This window comes from Xiphophorus maculatus, chromosome 17, assembly GCF_002775205.1.
Source record: "Xiphophorus maculatus strain JP 163 A chromosome 17, X_maculatus-5.0-male, whole genome shotgun sequence".
Lineage (NCBI taxonomy): Eukaryota > Metazoa > Chordata > Actinopteri > Cyprinodontiformes > Poeciliidae > Xiphophorus > Xiphophorus maculatus.
The window spans coordinates 6,620,800-6,644,327 of record NC_036459.1 but is presented as its reverse complement, the minus strand read 5'-3'; the positions used below and the strand labels follow the sequence as shown (position 1 = coordinate 6,644,327).

Sequence of the window (23,528 nt, the reverse complement as noted above, 5' to 3'; positions counted from 1 at the left end):
TTATATATATTTACTTCACCTAAAACACCCATAGTCCTGATGTGACACAATCAGTGACAGCCTTTAATGAATTCCCCTGTTGCTGCTGTCAGTGCTTCAAGTGTTATGCTAACACTGGCATGCTACTGCTATTGCTCAAAATCTATTTCAGTATTGTGTATGGACTTTGTATACAAAATTATGCAATGATTTTTTTGTAGTACTGGTGAAACTGACAGACAATTGGACAGAACAATAACATAGATAAGTATATAAAGGTATGCTAGTCATATTATGTGATATACTGCAATGAAACCTATGACACGCCACAAATGGCAAGTTATGGTAGACATTTGATCTTCATGGAAGTTTTTTACTTCATGCTACAGTAAAAAATAAAAAATGAAAAAATTACACAATTACACGATCACATGTTCATTCTAAGTTTTATTGAAGATAATTTAAGATGAAATCCCTCACACAATGTATTCAGAAAAAATGACCAGAATGTTAAAAATAAGTTGGCAAATATTCACATTTTTGTGTACAAAACAAGGAGTAATGTTGGCCATGAGTAGTCACAGGATTCAAATTCTTTCCCAGTATTAAATAAAAATAAATTACCAACAGTACATATTTTCTGCATACTTGACAGATTGTCTTTTAAAAACAAATAAAAACACAAAATCTACAAATATAAAGTGTCAAAAAAAACACCAAAAAATAAAAATAAAAACAGAGAATATGGATATTTTGCAACTTTTTGAAATTCAGTCCCAAATCTCACCATATCCCACTCTGTATTTATTTACACACAAGTTCAGGGGTCTACAGACGGGTATCTTCACTGACATAAGGCACAGCTAGTGGTCAGCAAATATTATATCAAAAACATCTATTGATCAGTGTGCTTTTTTCAGATTTTATTCCTTTTTTCACTTGAAAGACTTTCCAAGATGAAACAATGGAAAGCTTAATGTCAGTGGATGACTTCTCAAGTTTCATTGACTGGAACAACATCCACGTCATTTCAACAGTTGTGCAGAATGTCATTTAGTTTACAGCACATTATTGGTTTTCTGTTTAGATAACAATAGACCTAAGGAGACGAAAACACATGACGACATCCCTGGGAATCGGTGGACTGATCTCATTGCCATCCAGTCTGAGGTAGCGAAGTCTTGGCACGCTGTCGTTCGTCGAGTCATCCAGAGAATCAACAGAAACGGGACACACACTAGAGCCATTCACACCTGGAAAAGAGCAAGTAGAAGTGCAACAAGACATTTAGATTCATGTTCTACAAAACAAGACTCCCCAAAACACTTTTTTTTCCCCAGCTAACACTTACTTGCAATCTTGTTGTGGTCAAGGTAGAGGTGTTCAAGGCCTGAGGGAATGACTGGAACCTCTGTCAGCTGATTGTGAGACAACTGCAAGTCCAGCATGCTGGAGATATTAAAAATATCTTTTGGAACACCAGCACTGCCGAGCTTGTTGTGGTTGAGCCTCAGAAATGTAATTTTGGGCAAACTTTTGAAGTAGTCAGCAGGAATCTTTTCAATGTTGTTACCATCGAGGAAAAGCTGGATGGTGGTAGGCGGCAGTCCAAGGGGCATGCTACTGAGCTGGTTCTTGGCTAAATTGATCTGGACCAGGCTGGTGAGGCCCTTTAGGCTCACTTCAGTGACAGCATCGTCCATCAGCTTGTTCCCCTGGAGATCCAGCAAGTGTAACTTGTCCAGGCCAACAAACACACCGGCGGGAATCTTGGAGATGCGATTGCGAGAGAGGCGTAGATGCTCCAGGCTGACTGGCAGTGGTGAAGGAACAGTAGACAGGAGGTTATCATCCATGTACAAGTGGGCCAGATGTTTCATCCCACCTAGGACACCTTCGCCTACTTTGTCACTTGTGATTTTGTTGCGGTTTAGGTTTATCCAGCGCAGCTGTGTTGCATTCTGCAGTGCATCTAATGGCATCGTTTCAATCAGATTGTTCTGCAGATAGAGATACCACGTGTAAGGGGGGATCGTAGGGATGCTCTTCAGCCCTTTGTTGTCACAGTAGACCGCTCGAGGGAAGTTTTGGGGGCAGTTGCACTCCTTAGGGCAGGCTTGTAATTGGGCAAGGAGATCCTCGTAAGGCATGTCCTGGCTGATGGCTTGTGTTACCAGGCACAAAACAACCAAAATCTTCTGGAGACCAGCCATGTCGACCTATGTTTGAAAGAGAAAATATAACACATTTACTGTAGTCAATTAAAGTCAAATAGGAAACCAAAATTTCATCAGTTTAGTTGCTTTTGAGTAATCAAATCGTCTGTAGGGACTTTGCTGATGAGAGGAATTTACCAGCATCAGATGCAGCAACAGCTAAATGTTAAAGACAGCGATCTGTTTCTTAAAGTGTCATCATCCTGTTATTGATTTATCTTTTAAAAGCAGAGGTTAAAAGACTGGATCAACATTAATTGCTTTAGACAAGTCAAATATTTGTCCTCTCAGTAGAGAGATGCTGCTTGTTCAGCTGTAACTGGAAAAAACCTTACTACAAAGCTCACTGCACAGTTTTTTTTAGCTGATGTATTGAGACATACAACAAAAGAAATGTGCAATTTGTAGTAATTAGAGTTCAGTGACTGACTGTAAACATGCTAATAAAGAAGCATTAAAAGCAAACATTTTGGTCAACAAGGTCTAGTGGAGGTCTTGTTGGCTCCTGTCAGTCCTCCCCTTTAAACTTTCGCTTGATTTGTCTCAGCTGCCATCTGTTGCTTGTTTAAATTCTTGATGCGCTCCATGTTTGTCTGGAACTCATTTTGCATAGGGCATACTTTTCCCTGGATGAGCTCACTTCAAAGACAAAGCTGAATCACCCCTTTTTCAGAATTGTGCCTGTGGTCAGAAAGACCAAAGCTTTTGACTTTAGTTTGTACACAAGGTGTGGCAGTATGGTGGAAATGTCATTCCACCGAGCATCAATGGGCCTGGCAGACAAAACATCAACGACAAATGGAATACAAATCTGTTTCTATCACAGAATCGTGAGTTTCATTCTAATAAACATTTCCACCTATAATCACAGGGAAGCATGACTAATCTCTCTTCTTTTCAGAAGCTCATCTTACCTTTAGTTCTCTAAAGTTTCCTTTGCAATCTCCTTCCTCAGTAAGTGATCAAGCGTGGTCCGAAATGACAGGGATGCTCGTCTTAGTTCCCCGTATTTGTACCAGAGCCTGTTTCATTCAACATGTGCCAACCTGTCACTCAGGATGACCTTAAAGCCCTTCTTAGCCAATCAGATGACCCAAACAAAGGGGGCCATAATCTCCTAGAGTTGTACGGGTTGTTAAGTATTTTTAGTGCTCAGTGACATGGCCCACTTTGCTTAGACGTACTTGTTCTTGGATTGCTAATGTCCACATGGACAGCCCTTCATCCTCCTGCAGGAATGACCGATGGTAAATAAATCCAGTGCCCCTTATCAACTCTCAAGCTACATTTGTGTGTAATTTATTGAGAGGGCAATCAGGGTCAATTACTCTGCAAGTTACAAAGTTTATCTGGTTACAGACAACAGCGAACGTAGTGTGTAAACACAAAGTCAGTATAAAGGGTAGAGACATCTGTATCCCAACATGGAAATTGTCTAAACAGAGTTTAAAAGTTATCCAACAAGACAGCCTGTCTGCCAGGACTGTAAGAACAGGACATCATGGTCATGGATAAACTTCGGAAAAATAAAGTACATGTAACAGATATTATTACAACAGCTATAAATAAATTTCATGACAAATGAAACCCTATTTAATTTGTCATAAATTCCTGTGTGGTAATTTTCCACACTGCTGATTTCACCTGCTTCTCTCCATTTCTTGTTGCAATAGCTGCCTATAACAATTTTTTTCCCAGATAAACATAATCTAGTGACTGTCTTTCCTAGTCAGTCATTAATGAATATCTCGCTTTTATTCAATTTTTTTTGTTGGTGTAAGTACTCCTTAAACCAATGATTTTGTGTTTAGCTATGTCTTTTTCCTCAGTGGAGTCACTGGCTGGAGCTGTTGTTTCCATTAACCGTTATACTTTTCTATAGAAAGTACTCCTGGTCTAGTGATAGTGTAACCTGAGTTAATGTTGAAGCTACTGCTGAAATCACCAATCTGTAACTTGGTTTTTGTCCCAAATAAAGTACAACTGGCTCATTGATGCTGTGTTTACCTCTGTCCCTTTTCCTGAATGGAGTAATTGAAGACAGAGTTGTTGCCAAAAACTGCATATTCTTTATTTTTCCTTCTCCAATGAAGTGTTCCTGATCCAGTGTTTCTTTCACGAATTAAGCAATAGGCTGAACTATTACTGCACCTAACTCCTGGAGTAGTCACGGTTCAATACTTGAAAATGTTTCCTATCCTTTTGACTCCCGATTGGTTTCAGCAAACAGTTTCTCATACTGAGCCTGGTTCTGCTGGAGGTTTCTTCCTGTTAAAATGAACTGGCTCCTGTCTGCTGCAAAGTTAGCCAGTTGGGATGCCTATGTTGCGTAACATTTACCAGTTGGCATACATGATTTAAATTGAACTGGAATGCACATGTAACTGGATCTAAATTGACCTGAAAAGAACCAAATTTGTTAAAATGTGTCGGATTGATTTGACTAAATTCTACATAATTGATGTAATTTTGAACAATTTATCTTGTGAAGTGAATTCAATTTGATATTTGATATTAATTTTATGAGGATTTCAGGTTTTTTAGGGTTGGGATGTGTTATCTTGACCAGACGAGCTAATATAACATTAAGCATGGAAATGAAAAAAGTTTAAGTTTAACGAATTAGCTGCTGGCGCAAGAGGTAATGGTTTTACGGGACTGACGTCATACGTAAGTTTACGAGATTTTGCTTCAGGCATAAGATGCAAATTCTTTTTCAGAGCTGAGTTAACATCAGGCTTAATGGCCTTTTAACATGCAGGTGTGAAACTGTGCTAATTTCTGATGATGACGGCAAAGGATCAAATAGGAGATAATCCCTCCAACCTGTGAGGATAGGAGCAACACTTATCCTTGATCAGCAGTGCAAGCCCATTAGAGTTCCTCCAGTTCGCCCTGTGGTGTATTTGTGTGCATTGGTAATTGATCTATGCAAATTTGGAAGATTGCATAATGGATTAATAATCTAAAACTGGATTTTCTGGAAAAAAAACAAAAAATGTTATACTTTAAACAACTCCATAGGGTTTCAGTAGAGCAGATTCATCAATTCACACATGAATTAAAGTAAAGAGTTTTTTTTGTCACAATTGTTAGCAAATTAGGAGGAATATGAGAAGAATCTTACTAAGAAGATTTTTGATATAATAACAACAGCTCTTCTAATTAATCTATCTACTTCATAAAGCCTCACTGCTAAGTTTAGCTTGATGCAACTCCTCCGTCCTGCTGGCTGTGTGATGGCATTTGGAGTTTGCTGCTGGTAAATTTCACACTTAAAGTTGCCATGTTAATGGATTTTGCACTCCAGACTTAACCATGTTTACTTTTATCATGACATTTTTAACGTTACTAGCTACAGAGACATCAGACCTGCTTTGCAGGCAGTTGAGCGGCAGCACATGGTCCATGTGTGCCTTGAATGCTGATAACGTGTTTTCACGTTCGCAGAGATGCATTGAGGGTAAATCAGATTTCTCATCAAATTAAGTTCTGCAGGGTTTAAGCTCAGCAGGATGTGAGGAATGTGCAAAAACTACCAAGAACTGATGCCACCGAGACCATGTCTGAGAAAAAAGTAAAACACATTTTTAAAAATAACCTTGTGTGCAAGATTTGCTGTCGAACAGTGAGTCACAGCTTTACTGTGTCTGTAAAATGAAACGCATATTTACTGAAAACAAATACTTGCAACATTGTGCCTGGGAAAACTAAAGAGAAACACATGCTGAGGATTCTCATAGTACTAATTTCCTGCCAGGATCTTTTTCAGTTATTATAATTACACAACAGCCTTCATGTGCACATTATGAGTTTGCAGAACTGCATCCAGTTTTTCTGTGTTTTAAAACTGTAGGAGTTTGTTAGCAGAGATCGTTATATCTAGAGTTGAGAGAAGTTAACCCAGTTTATGGGTAATTATTGTATAGGGGTGGATTTCATTGGCCCATATTGTTTAGAAAAATTCACAATAATAGGTTTGAAAAGTGGAGCAAAGTTGAATCTTACTGTTTCCAATATGTAAAAAAAAAACAAACACCTAAGATTTAGATTTCTAAACTAGTCAAGAGATTTTATATCTTGCCTTTCAGTTTTGGCATGAAGGTCAGACGACGAAAGCTAAAACAAAAATTCACATTAGTCCCACCATTATACAAATTTAACAACAACAATTAACAAAATTTATCACAAAATAAGAAAACTAACATTATTACCTACTTTTCCAGGTGAAATGAGGGATCTGTTTGCAGACAGGTGAGGTTTGGCTAACGCGCCTCTCCAGAGACTCGATGATGACTGTCCTCTCTCACAGCAGATAGTGATTGGACCTCAGTTGCTGTTAGATCTTCATGCCACACATTGCACACCGGTTGAACCGAGTGGCTAGAGCAAGTCTTGTCGGTGGGAGGACGACTGCGAGCTGGGATGTCCCTTCAGAAATTGTCACTTAACATTTTCTGCCAGCCCAGCAGTTTTTTTCCCACCTCTTTCAACTTTTTATTCTAAAATCTTCAGCAGTTAGTTAGCTTCAGAGCCATAAAGTGCTGGAACCCCTCCCAACTAAACAATTTTTTTTTTAAAGGAGGATTTGCTTTTGACTCATAACTGGGGAATGGGTAAAAGACCAGTTTTTGGCTCAGTTTTAGCGAATAGGCCTTGGGGTGTAATATTAAGCTGACAGGTGAGGTTGTAGAGGAGTTACCCGCCCCTCTTTTGCTACAACCCAAGGCTAATTGTTGTCCCACTACCACCAAATCCTCAAGTAGAAAGGATTTTTGTCAAATACAATGTTCAGACAGGATTCTTCCCTTGCAGAAACTTTAAATGACTGTTTAATTGTTCTTAATGGAAGCTAAAACTTTGAGGTTTTGGTAAATTTTGCATCAGCTTAGAACAAAATCTCTTGTTAAAAGAGATTTTTGTTAGTTTGATGAATGCTTTTTTTTCTTTCGAAAGCATGAGGACAGTGTGCAAAACATAGACAAACCATTTCAACTGTTTTCCACATTCAAGTATACCCAGTAAAATTCAAATGAAAACAATAGATTTGAGTGAATAATCTAAAAGAATGCAATGATCTAGTAATTTTACCTTTTTGACAATAATCAAAAAGATTAAATTACTGAAACTTGGATAAAAGATGATGATAGAAGAATTAAATTTGCTAATATTTACCTAGAAATAGGACTGTAAGGAAGGTAAATAAAATCTCCAGAGCTCATCTGTAGCAGAGAAATTCTCCATAACCATTGTTTATTTTAAGACTTTTACACATCTAAAAGGGACGTGTTGTAAAACAGCCTGTTTACATTCCCTAGACTCTAACAGTTACCTTTCTTCTTTTAAAGTGAAAATCTTTTACTTTTTTAATGAGAAACTAAGCAAATGTGAATATTTAAAATGTAAAAAAACATATTCACGTAAAAAACAAAAGAAGTAAATGTTTAAGAAAACATTACATGATGACAGAAGAAAAAAGTGAAAGGAAATCTGAAAAGGGAGATGGAGAACAGATGAGGAGGATGATGGATGGACGCAGAAAAAGAGTGCAAACGGGGAGAACAGCTGGAGATGGTCTGGACTGGAGGATAAACTTTGGGGGCTGCCGAACGGCAAAAGCTGATTGTACGTTCGCTCGCTGTCTGAAGTGAGAAGATTTGAGGCTTACCGCTTCATGAAGGACTTTATTGTCTAGACACAGACAGCAGGAGCTTTACTCCTGGATTTTAAATGAGGGCAACAGCAGAGGGAGAAGGAGGAAATTGCCCTAGATTTAGAATCGGTGCAAATGACTGTATGAAAACATGTGAAATATAGAAGCAGTTGTTAAAGCAAACATGTAACATGATGTAAGATGGTTATGGGAGTGTGGAGAAAGCAGATTTTTTTTTTTTTTACTCTTCTGAGTGGTGTTAGGGTTACAGCAGAAATAGTTAATACAGATTCATTTCAGGAGAAAGTGGTGAAGTGCTTCAGTTTCATTTTAACTGAGTTGGGATAAGATCTACCTATGCTGCGCCTAAGGATAGTTTTTTGTTGTTCAACCATTTACAGTGTTGGGGTTAGTGTTGTTAAAATTTATTTAACATCAAGGGGAGCCTTTACCTCAAACCAAGCAATTAGGGACCATATCCTAAGTAAAAAATAACGATGAAATCAAATTTCACTCTATATGAAGAGATTCAAATCAGACTTTTCCTAGTTTGACGTTAGATCTGACTAAAATTGATCTGTTTTATGTCAGAATCCACAAAATTATTTGTATTGACTAAATGTCATTATAATGAGAGACATTTATTTTTAAAGATTTCTTCTCACTTTCTTTAAAGTCTGAAGTCTATTTACACTGATATTGCGATCTGTTTGAACAGTTTGGTGAAGCCATGATGCCTTTGCTGTAAGCCTCTGAATGGCTAATTTACGTTTGTGGGTGAATTAAGTCAACACCTCAAACGTACTGTCTTCTTTTGTGACTTCATGGATATCAAGAAGATAATTTTGCACCCTTAGAATTATTTCAAAGATAGGATTTGATTTTTTTGGTTCAAGACAGGCTCCATAACTTTGGGAGTTAGGATCAGGCACAATACAAAAGCCCCCTGAAAATATCCTAATTTTACCACATAAATATAATACTAACATAACTACATTTATTGTGGTTAAAAACTGCAAAAGCTGTAAAAGTACACTAATCAGTGTGGTGCATAATAACTTGCTTTGAATGCAAAAAAGGACTCCAGATATGAGTTATTGAACATTTATTTCCTATTACAAGAATATAAAGGCTGAAACTTTAAGCACAATAACAATGCATATTACTTATTGCTTGCTTCAAAAAGTTATTTTCTTGTACAGAAGGCATTTTGTTGATCAAAACAAAACTATTGTGGGTCTTTAAGCTGTTAATAAGAAAAAAAGTCAAATTTAAAGCAGGCAGTTGTGAGTTCACAACTCTGGTATTTTCCTTTTTGTCCACTTTGATACATTCAAGGTGCTAAAATATGGCTGCTATGAATCAGCTCAGCTATTTCACATTTGCTTACATTACACTCTGAAAAATGAGGATGTCTATCTGGATTGTGCTACATATCATTAACATACAAACATGGAACATACAAGACAGATTACAAAATTACTTTATAACTAAATTATGATATTCAAGAAAGTAAGACATTCCAATGTGTTTTATATTTGGCATATTTATATACAAAGCTGGAATGTTTAATTTGTCTCCTGCTTTACTGTGTTTCCAATGAAATCACACATTTTTTGCTTCGAATGTATATTTTGAAAGAAAAGTAAAAGTGTGACAGCAGACGAATGGAGATGAGAGCAATATTTCATATTTGCTAAATGCTTGCAATAAGTGCACAGACGTATGAGGGATCTTGATCCATGAAGGCTTTGGGTTGACGTCATGGCAGCAGATGGTGGACTCTTGGACCGGTCCGGGGTCCTCATTCAAACATGATGTCCGAAGCTTGACGCAGGCAGTTTGCGGACTCGGGGGGCATGTCGGTGTGCGTGACGTTGTTGGCGTCCAGACGCAGATGTTTGAGACGTGAATAGTTCAGCGGTCCTGTGAACTTGCAGAAACTCGCCAGATCGAACTCTGTGGGTAACAGAAAACAGGTGATGAACGTTGGAATCCTCCCAAATATTACATTTGAATCTTGCCTTCCACTAAGTCCTTTAAATAATGTTATGATTTGTATCATTGTCAACCTATTGTAAGCTCTGTGATGTGATTTGAATGATTTTATTGAAATATTAGGTATGAAAGATAGACTGACTGTATCTGTATATTTGAATATTTCCTTTAAATATTCAACCATCTTAAGATTATCAGATAAATTATAATTCCCCATGTAAAAGAAACCCCTACACGTTCTTGTTTTGTTGAGATTTCCTTTTTGACTTTGGGTTAATTCACCCCTTTGTCGATTTGGACTACTATTTGGTACATAAGTAGATTAATTTTGTTCCAACATACCTACATTTCTTACCTGTAATCAACATATTTGTATCCATGATCTTAATCACAATATATGTGTTTATTTCTCTTGGGAGGTAAATATTTTGATGAATTCTTGTCTCCCATACAGAATAATCATTTTATGAATGTTTTATATTGCTTCCTATTTCTGTCGATTATGATTTTGATCATTACTCGGGACAGTTTACTCCTGGAAATATGAAAGTTTATGACTCGTGATCAAACCAAAATAACTCTGAGTGACGTCATGCTGATCCCACATTTCCATTTTCTTGCAGGTAATTGCAATAATGTGTTCTGATTGATGGATAGTTGGAAAAAAGTATTGTTTTCATATGTGAAAAAGTTGGTTATGAAACAACTGATATTACAGAAGTATGATATGGCAAAAGATCAAAATGACCAACACCGATCCGTTCTGTCAAGTCAAGTAAGTGCAACTTTGTTTCCTGTCTGTTTCCTGATCCAACATTTCCACTTTACTCAAATGCTAACATGACTGTCCTAATAACCAACAGACACAAAACCCTTTTATCTTGTGGGGAGACCTCAAAAGGTGTTTTTATTTTCCTCTTTGCAGGAAAATAATATTCCTATGTCCAAATGACTAAATAATCCGTTGTAAGATGGCAGCTCACATTCAGACAGGCTCTGCTAGAGATTAGACTAATCGACTAACATCTAAAATGAAGTTTATGAAGATGTTTCATCATTCTGCGCCAAAATGGCTTCATATGCAGAGCATAAACTTACTGCTGATCTCATTGGCCTGAAGGTAGAGCTGCTCCAGCTGCTCGTTGATCTCAGGGATCGACTGAAGTTTGTTGAACGACAGATCCAGCTCCAACAGCGAAGTCACATTGAACACCCCAGCAGGAATCCCAGCATCCTGCAGCTTATTGTGGGAGACCCTCAGGTACCGCAGGGTGGGCAGCTTCTTCAGATACCCTGCTCCGATTTTGTCAATCTCATTATAATCAGCGTAGAGAATTTCCATCGAACTCGGGACTCCGGCTGGCAGCTTCTTCAACTTGTTGTGGCTCAAGTCCAACGACAGCAGCTTCTTCGGGCCTTTGAATGCGTCTGCGATGCCTTCAGAGGTTAGCTCATTGTGCTGAAGGCTGACGGAGGTCAAATTCTCCTTGTCATTCAAGAGTCCAGACGGAAACTTGGACAACTTGTTGTTCGTCATCTTCAGCTCTTCGAGGGACTTTGAGGGAGGAATGACTGCCTCTGTGATCTCGTTGAAGCTGAAGAATAGCTTCTCCAGGGCCGTCAGTTTGTCAATTGTGCCTTTCTCTATCTTGGCGTTGGTGATCTGATTGTTGTCGAGCACCAGCCAGCGCAGGGTGTCAGTGACATTATCAAAAACTCCTGCCTTGATCTCTTCAATCAAGTTGTTCTGGAGGTACAGGTACTTGATCCCAGTGGGAACCACAGGGACAAACTTTAGCTTGCGGCTATCGCAATACATTGCACTTGGGAAATTGATTGGGCAATCACATTCTTTGTTGCAGTTTGGCCCTGACGGCCCAAGCATCGAAAAAGGCTGGTAGTCGTAGTCGTAATACTGGCACCGGGCGATGTTGGCCAGTAATACCAAGAGGGTGACATGGAGAGGAAACATGGCTTCTGTGGACAGGAAAAGAAAAAAGAGAAGCTGGCAAAAATAAAAAACACAATAAGGTTACATTAGTTAAAAACAAGAAAGGTGAAAGATAAATAACATTCACTGAAACCTCTCTTCTACAGATGAATATGAATTAACAAATATTTTCAGGAAAAATCGGCATTCAGTTTGGTGTATGATGCTAACAATCATTACCCAGTTACATATTCCAAGCATTTGTCAATTAATTAAAAATAAAGTTGAAACGGTTTTATGACATGGGCAGTGGCCTACTCAAAGTAGTTGCTCAACAGACAGTCACTTACACCCTCCACAGGGAGGTTAAGTCACAGAAGATTATTGTTAAAGATGAAGAAGAAGCGTTTTAGTAGAAAGTTGAGTGCAGCAGAATGAAAGATTGGAAGGATTGCTCAAGAGATTATGCAAGCCTGCAGACAGAGTCTGTGTTTCAAGAGCCACTACACACAGACTGGTTTAAGATGAGGAACTGTTGCAACTGTCAAGAGGAAGAAGAGACACACCAGACCCAACAATGGAGATGAGATGAAAGCAGCTATTAAAACTTCAGCAGAGTCACAGGCTGATCGCCTCCATGCCATACTGCAGTAATTGCTGGTGCACTAATTCATGCAAAAAGAGCACTGGCCAAGGATTGATGCATATGTTGTACATTATATAGTATTAGTTTCCAGGATAATTGTTTGGTAAAAAAACCTGTTTTTTTTTACATGATCGCCTTCCTAAAGTAATGACCTCAGCCATTTATTTCAAAAGTGATTTTTTTTATTTAATTTATTTTTTACATTTTTTTTTCTTTGTCTAAATCACCTTTTGGCAAACAGAACAAAACAAAACAAAAAATCATAGACCATCATTTTAGGAAGGTTTTACAATCTTATTAGCATTATGTGATATTCTAATGTAAAAACAAAACTTTATTTTGGGTTTTCATGAGCTTTTAGCTAATTAAAACTAACAAAGTAACATATTTCATCCATATTTCACCATAATTCAATTTTTGAGACACTTTTTCCATGTTCTAATTTGAGAAACATCTGCAGAAGGAAGGTAAGCAAGCAAAATATGCTTTCTTTTAAAATAAAAAAAGTGAATTTGTTTTTTAGAACTCATGTATTCATAATGAAAGTTAAAAACAGTGGGAAAATAAAGACGTAAACACTTTGTAGCTGATGAAAAAAGTTGTGAAGCCTGCACAACATACACAGTGGCCACACCCACTTCAATGTATTTTGACATATGACTCCGTATAAAGCAGATGAGGGAGTCTTAGTCCTATTTAACACTATTTAAAATAAAGTAATTGCATCTAAAGCCTAAATAAAACCAAACAAATCCAGAATGTTCCAGAAATTAACAAACTGCAAATCAGTAACTTTTCTTTACTGCTCTGAAAACTTTACTGGAGCTCAACGTTAAAGGCAGTCAACAACAAAAATAGTGTTTGATTACATGGCAGATGTACCAAATCAGGTTTGCGGATAAGGTATTTCTAGACTGATTAATTCCAGGCCCAGTGGAAATGCAGAAAGATTTTGGATCCAAGAATGAGGAATTACTCTTCAAAGTCAAACAAAGGCATTGTGCAAACATAAAAACCTGTTACATTTTGACACACTAAGCTGTCAAAATGCAAAATCACTAAACTTTTAGGAGTCATCTTTCAGGCATGCAGAAATGTTTTCTGCCTACTCTGTTGCAGCCTGTGCCCTGCAGCCCCAGCACTCCCATCCGGAAAACAGGAATAAAATGGAATATTCAAAGAGGAAATCTCAAATCCATGCAAGCTTACCTGTGCTTCTCTTTTTTTTGAGCAGAGGGCCAGGAGGAAAGAACAATGTGGTGTTCAAAAACTGAAAGTCTCTGGAGAAAATCAGAGAGAAAGAAGGAGAGGGGGAGGAGTGACGGGTATTGATGGAGAGACAGAAGGAGAAAGAGGAGGGGAAGATGGGAGGCTCAACGAACGGGAGTCAGGGCGTAATCAGTGGGAATGTAAGGGGGAACCATCATCAAAAAACACTTCGCTCAAACAATTGAGCTTAGGTGTTGCAATAGATATTGAATAGTTTAAAAGAAACTTTCGCCTAGAAGTTTTCGAAAACAGTTTCTGTCTACCTGCGAGTTCGCCCCTTCACAAACTGCCATTAGTTCTGTTTGGAAGCAAAAACCAAGTTTGTGGGGCTGTTTATGGGAAACTTTTCGACATGGAGACGAAGCTTTATGGAAAAATGTGAAAATCATCTTTGGCAGCCCAGACGCTGCTCCTCAACATGAATAAATTAATCCGCAGCCTGCGAGTCAGGCTTCGGAAATTCTGACGAAGAAAGGACATAAAAACGGCAAAAGCAGACTTGCAGAAAACTGGAGGCAAACATTTCTGCTTCCCGTCTCTTTTGTTTTTGACAAGTAAACATTTTCACTATCGGGTTTTTAAGCAAGTCCAATTGATCCCATATGTGTGAGTCTTCTAAATCATGATTCTGACCATTGACCCTTTATTTCTGTTCTAACTTGCTAAGTCTCTGGAAGAGTTTTTGAAAAAGAGGGAGAATTACTTTAAAAAACAATAAGTAATGAAAGTACGGTGGAATAAAACCATTGTCTGTTTTTGTGGGTGGATTTTCAGCACATCATTACGCTGAGATCCGACACCTGGATCTAATTGGTCTCAGTTCTCTGGTACTCTACTTGCATAACATTCTCCTTTTCTGTGGAAAACTTTCATTCCTCCGATTCTTGCTTGGCAAACCATCACTTTGCAAAAACTAGTCAGGTCATTTGAACTTTTCCCCATTAAATCCACATTAAAACCACAAACTTCCTCACATTTATTTGAGGATTTTACGAGAAAGACCAACAGTGGAAGTCAAATGAGATAGGGATGTTTTTTACAAACAAGAATACGAGAAGCAGGGTTTGGATTGCATTCCATTGCCTTGACTCTGATACCCATAAATAAAATCTGGCGCCACCAAGTGCCTCCAAAAGTTATCTAATTAGTAAATAATGCAACTACATATACATATATATATATATAAACATATATATATATAAAATCTTGGTATATAAAATAATCTACGTTCTGTGAAGGCCACAAAAGTTTAATATAGAATGTAGCGAAGAAACAGGATCAGAAAAGTGAGGGATTTCAGAGTGAAAGTTGTGAAGAACTTTGATTAAAGGCCAGGCCACAAAGCAAGATCTCAAGTTCTGAACTTTACACAGAGTTCTCTTCAACAGAACATTTAAGACACATTCATGAGAAACTCAGCCAGTTGCATTTGGAACAGTTGTGAATTGGCAGAACCCTCATTAGGCTTTGAAACAAACCAGAGAATAAAAAAAACAACTAGGAAAGTAAAGCAGTACACTTTTTTGTGGCAGCCATTGTGCTTATTGATTGATATTTAGACGTGAGAGAAGGGAAGACATGCTGTAAATAGACCAGGAGCAGGAGCTGAACCTGGCAGTGCCAAATCTCCACATGGTGTTCCTTTGGCAAACCACAATATGGTTTTTCAATCATTTCTGCAAATAAGATTAATATAATGTTATATTAACATTATTATATAATGTTAATATAACATTATATATTAATGTTATATACTCAGAGAAAGCAGAAAGTTTTCCTGCTTTCTCTGGGTTCGAAATTGTTTTTTTGAATTTTACTTGCTTTACTTACGTCGACTCATTATGGTCTACTTCTTGCACGTCTCATCTGAGAAGTGAATCTGAAATTGAAAAGCTTCTCTGTTTCACGAGAGCTGTAGAAAAAAGCGTTACATTTTAAGACAACAATCAGCTCAGCATTTTTGGTGCTGAATTACTAAAATATTCTGTCAAACTGGACAGAAGGAAGGTCTTTTTCCTCAAGTGGAAAACCTTGTAATGAAATGTTTTCATTACAGGAAAATGTTTCCAGCAGCTGACGGTGAAATGTAAAATTTCCTATTTCAGTCTCAAAACTATTGTAACACCTTGAAGACCTTTCCCACAAATCATAACATATTTCTACACTAATTGCTCAACTCCACCTATGAGTGGTTTTAATATAAACATTTTCATTTGTCTTGTCATATCTTAAAATTCAGGACGATTTAAAACAGTAAATCGTGCCAAGAATGTTTAGAATAGAATAGAATAGAATAGAATAGAAGTACTTTATTCATCCCAGCAGGGAAATTACTTTGCAGTTACAGCATAGAGACAAGACACAATAACAACTACCACTGAGTAGTAGTTGTAGATAAAATAAAAAATCAAAATAAAATATAAAATGCTGTTAATATAAGAAACAACTTAAGAGCAGTCCTTGCAAGGATTCAAAAAATGCAGATATGTATATGTAAATATATGTACAGGAAGTGTGCCACAGTGCAGTTGTGCAAAATCGGACTGATTAGTGCAGAACAATGATTTAGCTTTTATTGTACAGTGAGATGGCATGTGGCAGGAAGGATTTCCTGTATATGTCCCTACGACAGCGGAGCTGGAGCAGAATATGTGAGAAGGTGCTCCGCTGTCTGTCCACTATGTGGTGGAGAGGGTGCTGTTTATTGTCCATAATAGACAGAACCTTCTTCAGTGTCCTCCTCTCCACCACAGTTTCCAGGGACTCCAGCCTTAGTCCCAGTACAGAGCCAGCTTTCCTGATGATTTTGTCTAGTCTATTAGAGTCGCTGGCTCTGATGCTGCTTCTGATGCTGCTTCCCCAACAAAGCTGTGTTTCTGATGTGATCCCTTGATATATATATACAGTATATATACAGTATATATATATATATATTTGCTTAAATCAGTTGCTGGGATAATGATATTAAGCTCTGTTATGAATATATTGTTTGACACGGGCAAAAAAATGGATTTATACTTAAGTTTTTCAGTTAGATAAATGCCCAACTAGAGAACAGATGAGTTTCTCTTACATGAAAATCTAATTTCAAAGTTGCTGGTAATCTGGTTCAGATTTATACAAAGCTGAATTATACCATGAACTTCAGATAAATCATGCATTCAATGTACGGCGATTCTTTTTACATCTCACATTTAATCAGTCGGTATCAAACTTCTGATTAGATGTAAGGTATGGCTGCAAATATGACAAATAACTACTCCTTCCAGTTTGCTTTGGAAGGGAACTGTTTGTTTCTCGGTCAGGATACAGTTTATGCTTCTGTCACTTCATCTCAGCGCAGCCACAAATATTTATTGCCTTGAGGTTGCTGTGTTTCTACCTCTGTTGCTGGTAACGTTTAGTGTGAACACACTCATAAGTCATTCCAGATTTTTTGTGGTTGTTTTTCTCGGGCACAACACTGTCATTTCAATGTCACACTGTTTCTGTTTGAGTGTCTAGATGTTTGACTCTTGCTCTCTAATTCTCCGTTGGAGCAGATTGCAGACATTTGCTTTCAGGAGTGTTTTCTTACTACTCAGGTTCCTACTTGATTACTAACCCCACTGAACATTTGTAGAGATGTTTTGGGTGTTTTGTTCAGGCTGGTTGAAGAGTGGGACGCCACAGAAGTGTGTAACTGAGGCATTGACCTGCTGTAGATGATTCTTTCATGCACTTATGAGGACCCTATTTGTTAAATGAATAATGAATTAAATTGTCTGTATACTTTGTTTCTTCAGACAATTCAAAGTAAGAGTCACATGCAGAACTAACTTTTTATTAATTGCAAGGATTTGGTGCGCAAAAGCATTCATGTCACAATTTTAACGCAGTTTGAATAAAAAACAACATCCATCCATCACCTACGACAATTTATCACCCTTGGTCAGGTCGCCTGTCTGTCATGGAGCAACTTAAAGACTCACAGCACAAAAAACATAATTGCAAAGCTCGTTGCTAATGGCAATTTAGAGAAACCAATTACTGCAACATTTTTTTTTATCTACAAATGCATCAAAAAAACATTGTTATAACAAAGAATAATTGGCCAAAGACACATTTCTTTCCCTTATCACATATGTGTTTGTGTTCTTTGATTGCAGATAGCAGCCATGCAGACGATCAAAGAATATCTAGTAGGGATTTAAACCAGAGACCACTCTGTGGAAAAAGTTGCATGTGTAAAAAAAGAAAAGGGAAAAGAAAAGACATCAGAACATGGACCAGTCAGGTTTGCTGCCAAATAAATATTGTTCTCTTGCTTTCTGTATTTTTGACTAACCAGTTCACCAATCAGATTAGATCTGAGAAAGGGAAGACATAAAGGGAAAACTTTTTTTCTTAAAGCAGCAGAAGTAATAAGCCTCAAATTAACCTATAAAATGAAGCTGCCAAAAAAGTGTTTCTGTTGCCTAACAACAGGCCTTTGTTAGGCTTTTAATGGCAGTCTTAGATACCATAAAATAGAAAATGATAGGAAGCGGGGAAAAAAATCCAATGGAGTTTTGTGCAAATGATAAATATCTTTTATCCTTTGAAAGATTGAAATTCAATTCAGTTTATTTATATAGTGCCAATTCACAACAAATGTCACCGCAAGGCACTTTATAAAAATCATTTCAATGCAGTCATACACATTTCAACTGATCCCAGATATCAAACAGTACAGTAAGCTCAGTTAACACACATGTTATAGAAAAGATTTCATCTCTTCAGAATGCATAGACTCCTTTATTTATTAAAATGTTCCATTGGTAGGTAATTTTAAAGTAATCTGACAGGTTTTATTATTAGTTATTATCAGGCTTTACCAAAATACAACTAACTTTTTTGTAAGACGTGTCTCTAAATCATGTTCAATCTCATTTTTTAGAAACATTCTTTCAAGGTAAAGAAGGTAAACTTCATTAGGTACACCTGTCCAGTAGCTTGTTGACATATGCCAGTGTCATGGCAGCAGCTCAGTGCACATCTGACATCAAGAGCATCTTTGGGTTGTGAAGGAACAAAAAAATCTCATCGTGATGTGAAACTGGCGAATCTGCACCAACTGCAACCAAAATCTGAGTTTTTAAAAATGACGCCTTATTGAATCTACATCACAGAGAAATAAAGCAGTTCATAAGGCAAGAACCGAGGGCGACGTAGCCCTCATGAAGCTAGGACTGTACAGAATGTGAGTTAAAGGGAAAGATGAAATGAGCACCTTTAAGAGGTTGATAGGGCTGACAATGTACCAGCTAATTACTGTGATAAATGTTTGTCTTACGCTGGTCAAACTATGCTGTCAACCCCAACGAGCGAAGCCAAATAATAACAATAAAAAACGTATAAAATGTTGCTAATAATTCTTTAATGGATACTATTATTAATTAACCACACATTAAATATTTTTGCTTAGCTTTATATATTACAATCCATGTGAACCTAGAAAAAGCATATATAAAATTACTAGAACTATAATGCACATGTACCAGAGGGAATTATTGTTTCTCTTTTTTAAATAAAAATAGACAAAACTTAGCATGCAGATTCTTTAAAGGGCATCTAGAGATTTGGTTTCCTCTTTAAAAGCATCTCTCTCCAACTTGAGCCTAATTAGCGAATCAAAAATATTTATTAAGTAAAAAAATGATCCATAAGAAATTAGAATACAAACTGTATGCGTTGGCTGTGAATGCAACGCTAATACATATTTCCAGCACATGTTGAAAAAGGAAAAAAAACAAAAAAAGTACAGCTGGAGCCCACATGGCCATGCTTTGTCAAAGGGCACACATATGGAGATCCAACCAAGCACATTAGCAAACAGGATATTCTCAGGCTTCTTGGCGCAGACACACAGGAGCTTCTAATAAAACCTCAGACGGCCCCCAGACACCACCTTCTGTTCCTGCCGCGCGCCTTAAACCGAGACTCATGCCCTGGGCAGGCCCGGCCGTTCCCTCACCCTGAGTCTCATGGGCTCACATGTGCCCAGAGGCGACAAAATCCAAGGCGGAGATCTTCTTAAAGCACATGACGTCTACTCCTCTTTGTCTGAGTCATCTTGCATCACAGAACCGACATGATTTTTAAAAAAGAATCCCCAAATTATAAAATGCAATGTATCTTGAACCACCTAAAAGGTCGTTATTGTTTTTGATATATAAAACATCATGCTTGCAGTTAAGTTTAACACACATTGCTAGGGTTTCAGAATCAGTGTCGGCATATGTTAAAAACACTAAAATTAATCGTGATGTTTTTTGAGTTGGACAGATTGAAAATAAACACCTGTTTTTTTTCTTTCAGGATCTTGTCTCTTATCTGTTTTGACAAGGTTAAAGAGCTCAGGCTACTTTGGTTGCATAAGCACCACAGTAAAAAAACAAACAAACACACACACACCCCTACAAACACATGTGAAAACACACACTTAAACAAGTGTGCGCAAATGTGATTTTAGTGAACAGTCAAACACAACCTTGGCTATTCCGCCTGCCAGTGGCTGCATATGAGCTAAAGCTGTCCGACACGCATGTCTAAACACACAGGAATATTTGCAGTAAGCCTCAAGCTAGAAGCTATAGGTGCCTATAGGGTCCGGGAGATAAATGTCTCTTCAGATCCTTTATTTGGACCATGCTCAGGGGAGCAATTCACGAAAAGAGGCGGACAGGGTGCTGGTCTGGAAATCACCACTTGGTGGCAACAGATTGAAGTGCAGAGCTGAATTCACTCTGAAAGTTTTAGGATGAGCTCCAGAACTCAAACACTGACGCTTTGTCCTGTTGCAAAGACGTAGAAGTTCAAAATCGCATCACGTGGAGAGAGCCGTAAGGTTGCATTTTCATCTGCATATTTGTTGTTAACGTATCCGTTCATAAAGAGTCCAACACCTTCTACTTTGTTAAGCCATAAACTGTGTTTAATGCAATGAAATATGATTCAGAAAATGACTACTCACTCACTTTTGTCTTGACATCTGGTCTTAGTTTATGCAGGTGCACCTCAGTAAATTAGAATATTATTGAAAAGATTTCTGTAACTCAATTCATAACGTGAAACACATTGTATTTACAAACAGACATGTTTAAGCCATCATTTCTGACAATTATGTTGACTTTTTGCTTGCTTCTAATGAAAAAAAAAGACCTTTAATATAAGAACAACAGAAAAATGGACTTAATAGAAGTAGGATTGATACCCTCTTAAAGGTTGTTTTACAATTGTTTGCATATTTACTCTATTGTAGTTATATTGTCCTCCTCCATATTCATATGGTTTTGATAGACAACAGACCTGGGATAACAGATTTAGTTATCCCAGGGTTTAAAAAACAGCTTGAATTCTGGCGCTTTTCTGTGGAACATGACTCTAAATTATTAACCAAAACTCTACCTATTTTCATAGAGCGTATTTGAAGTATTCAAAGGAAAATGCAGCTTGAGAAGCTGTAATATCTATAGGAGCAATGCTACGTGAGACGCTATTGGCTGGCGTTTGCACCATTTATTTTCCTTTTAGATCTCTAAAATATGTCAATATCAAACGAATGGCTTATTACCAGCCTCTCCAGAACCTGATCATCAACCTTTGTAGTAATCCAGCTATTTGATTCAGGTGTGTATGTAAAAGTTGCAGGACATTAACTCTTGGGCTGAGGTTTGAGACCCTTTTGCTTTAGTCTGTAACTTCGAAGGCCAGAATTGTCATTTGGAAATAGACCCTGAATTATTGTTGGTAATCTCTTGGAGTAGCTGCAGCGTAGGGTTGTCTTTGCCCTATTTTCAGTCAAATAATACTCTTAACCTTTCTAAAGTCACCACTTTGGCAAATACAATCAAAGATTTATTACACTGTACTCGCAAGACAAGAAAAATGACTTTGGTAGGGTAATAAATTTATCATGACACCATTTCAAAGCCACTAGCTTGTAGATTCTAGTTTCCTTCGACAAACTAGAACCTGTGTAGTATCTGTCTGCCTCATTAGCCACAAAGCACCAAGCCAACAAATCAAGGGTTTTGAAGATGCGCGCCCATCTTTTGAGAAACTAATTCAAAGCTGCTAAAGTCATTCACACAGAAGGCAGGAGTCATCGATTTGAAATAGAGCCTTTGTACAATGACTTGACTTGAGTCACAAATGCTACAAACAGCTGTGCTCTTAATAATCATTGTGGGGACTGATTCAAGAAGGTTTAGGTCCCCGATTGTTAGCTGCAGGAAGAAGATATTGCAGGAATAATTCTTTTTTATATATATATATTGATTCTATATTTACCAGAAATGACTCTATACAAAAATGATTTTAACATAAAAAAAACTTGAATATAAAAATAAATCAATTTGAGAACATAAAAAAAACAAACTCATGATTACAGGATATAACAATTTACTACATGAAAACATATCCTATATTCGTACTTGTGTGGTAAGCCAAAAAAGACAAGTAATTGAATGAAAAATAAAAATTGTGGTTTTGTGCTACTGCTGCACTGCGGACCACATTATGATGCTGGATAAGAAAAATGGCACTACGAGGCACTAAATCATCTATACAACACATTAGTCTTCAAAATGTGCTTTTTTAACTCAAAACACAACTAGTAAATGTCATATGGACCAAATTTATTTTTGCTTAGTGTAAATAGTCATACTAAAGTATCTTAAATGGCTGGAGGATAATAAATCTGCAGTGGAGCATGAAATGGTTCTTGTGCAAACATATATATTTTAAATTTTCAGAGAGCTAATGTATGATAGCATAACTTTATCTTTACATCTGCCACTTTTCTGATTATACTCATTTTGTGCCATAATGTCGAGGTAAATTTGTTTATTTGGTGAAAAGTTAAGGCTTAAAGCGTTGAAGTGTTAAATCAAATGTGTTGCTCTGCACGTTTGCTCCCAGTCTGGGTGATCTCCCCTGGGAAAGCTGGCTTCCTCCCGCAAACCAAAGGCACGGCGAGCTGAACACTATGCTGAAAGTGTTTGCTGTCTGTATGTATATATTTATATTTAGATGCATATAATATCCAGAGAGTTCCCAGAGTGTTGGGAACTTTTAAAACATGGATGGAAATACATTTTATTACCATGCAGTATATAGTAATGTTGGTGCAGCCACTTCACTTTTGCTCAAAGCGCTCTTTTAATTAAAACCAATACAAAAGGAAACGTGGAGTCCCAGGAATAACTGCAGCTTCGTTCACATCTCATTGTGCAGCACATGCAGAACTGATTCCATTGTGTAAGTGTTTGGAGGAAGAATCTGACCCATATTTACTTTGACAGGACGACAGTTTTTGTGGTGTGAAGACACATCTGTAGGATGACTTATTGTTTCCAGATGGCAAGAAACCAGCCCTTTGTTCAAAGGAAGGATGTGATAGGGAGTAGGTTGGACAACTTTGAAGTTCCCATCGGGGTGAAATATGTCGAAAGCTGAACTTCAGTTTAGTTTATTTATACATGTCTGGTCAGACCCCCTTTTTCTGAATAGAAACATCTGTTTGGGTGTTATTTTATGTAACATTTTGACTTAATCTGGGCTTGTATTTATATTTTTGCAACCCAGTGTGGGTTAGTGAAGATCAGTAGTTATATAAAGATTTACATATATGTTAAATGCTGATTAACCAACCCATAATCAATTGAATGCAAACTACTTACCAACAAGTCAGTAGTTTACCCAATGAACATCCTTCTTGCTGTTATGTGTCTTGTCTTGTGTGCTTGCTAGTCAATTTTTCAGCCAATTCCCACATTAATACTGACGTAAATTCAGAAAATTTCAAACATAAAC

General features: G+C 37.4%; 2 protein-coding genes across 5 annotated transcripts; both read right to left on the bottom strand.

Moving 5' to 3' along the window:
- Window positions 1-408: 408 nt before the first annotated feature.
- LOC102222471 (keratocan-like) lies at window positions 409-6,567 on the bottom strand. Of its 3 annotated transcripts, none has more exons than XM_023349921.1 (3): window positions 6,410-6,567; window positions 1,331-2,198; window positions 409-1,232 (listed from the first exon to the last, which is right to left on the bottom strand). In XM_023349921.1, exons 2-3 carry the CDS (start codon window positions 2,190-2,192, stop codon window positions 1,063-1,065), a joined length of 1,032 nt encoding a protein of 343 aa, XP_023205689.1. In that variant the 5' UTR covers window positions 2,193-2,198; window positions 6,410-6,567; the 3' UTR covers window positions 409-1,062. The 3 variants fall into 3 exon arrangements, with proteins under 3 accessions (XP_023205689.1, XP_023205690.1, XP_005810800.1); XM_023349922.1 differs by having other exon boundaries at window positions 6,414-6,567; XM_005810743.2 differs by lacking the exon at window positions 6,410-6,567 and adding an exon at window positions 3,110-3,178.
- Window positions 6,568-8,938: 2,371 nt separating this feature from the next.
- LOC102218732 (lumican) lies at window positions 8,939-13,739 on the bottom strand. Of its 2 annotated transcripts, none has more exons than XM_005810728.2 (3): window positions 13,632-13,739; window positions 10,945-11,823; window positions 8,939-9,807 (listed from the first exon to the last, which is right to left on the bottom strand). In XM_005810728.2, the coding sequence occupies exons 2-3, from the start codon at window positions 11,816-11,818 to the stop codon at window positions 9,653-9,655; spliced, it is 1,029 nt and encodes a 342-aa protein (XP_005810785.1). In that variant the 5' UTR covers window positions 11,819-11,823; window positions 13,632-13,739; the 3' UTR covers window positions 8,939-9,652. The 2 variants fall into 2 exon arrangements, with proteins under 2 accessions (XP_005810785.1, XP_023205724.1); XM_023349956.1 differs by having other exon boundaries at window positions 10,945-11,851; window positions 13,632-13,736.
- Window positions 13,740-23,528: the final 9,789 nt, after the last annotated feature.

Coding starts and splice junctions, on each gene's coding strand:
- LOC102222471 (XM_023349921.1), bottom strand. CDS start 2,192: ATGGCTGGTCTCCAGAAGATTTTGGTTGTTTTGTGCCTGGTAACACAA. Junction 1,233..1,330: donor TGACCACAACAAGATTGCAA/GTAAGTGTTAGC, acceptor GCTCTTTTCCAG/GTGTGAATGGCTCTAGTGTG.
- LOC102218732 (XM_005810728.2), bottom strand. CDS start 11,818: ATGTTTCCTCTCCATGTCACCCTCTTGGTATTACTGGCCAACATCGCC. Junction 9,808..10,944: donor TCAGGCCAATGAGATCAGCA/GTAAGTTTATGC, acceptor TGTTACCCACAG/AGTTCGATCTGGCGAGTTTC.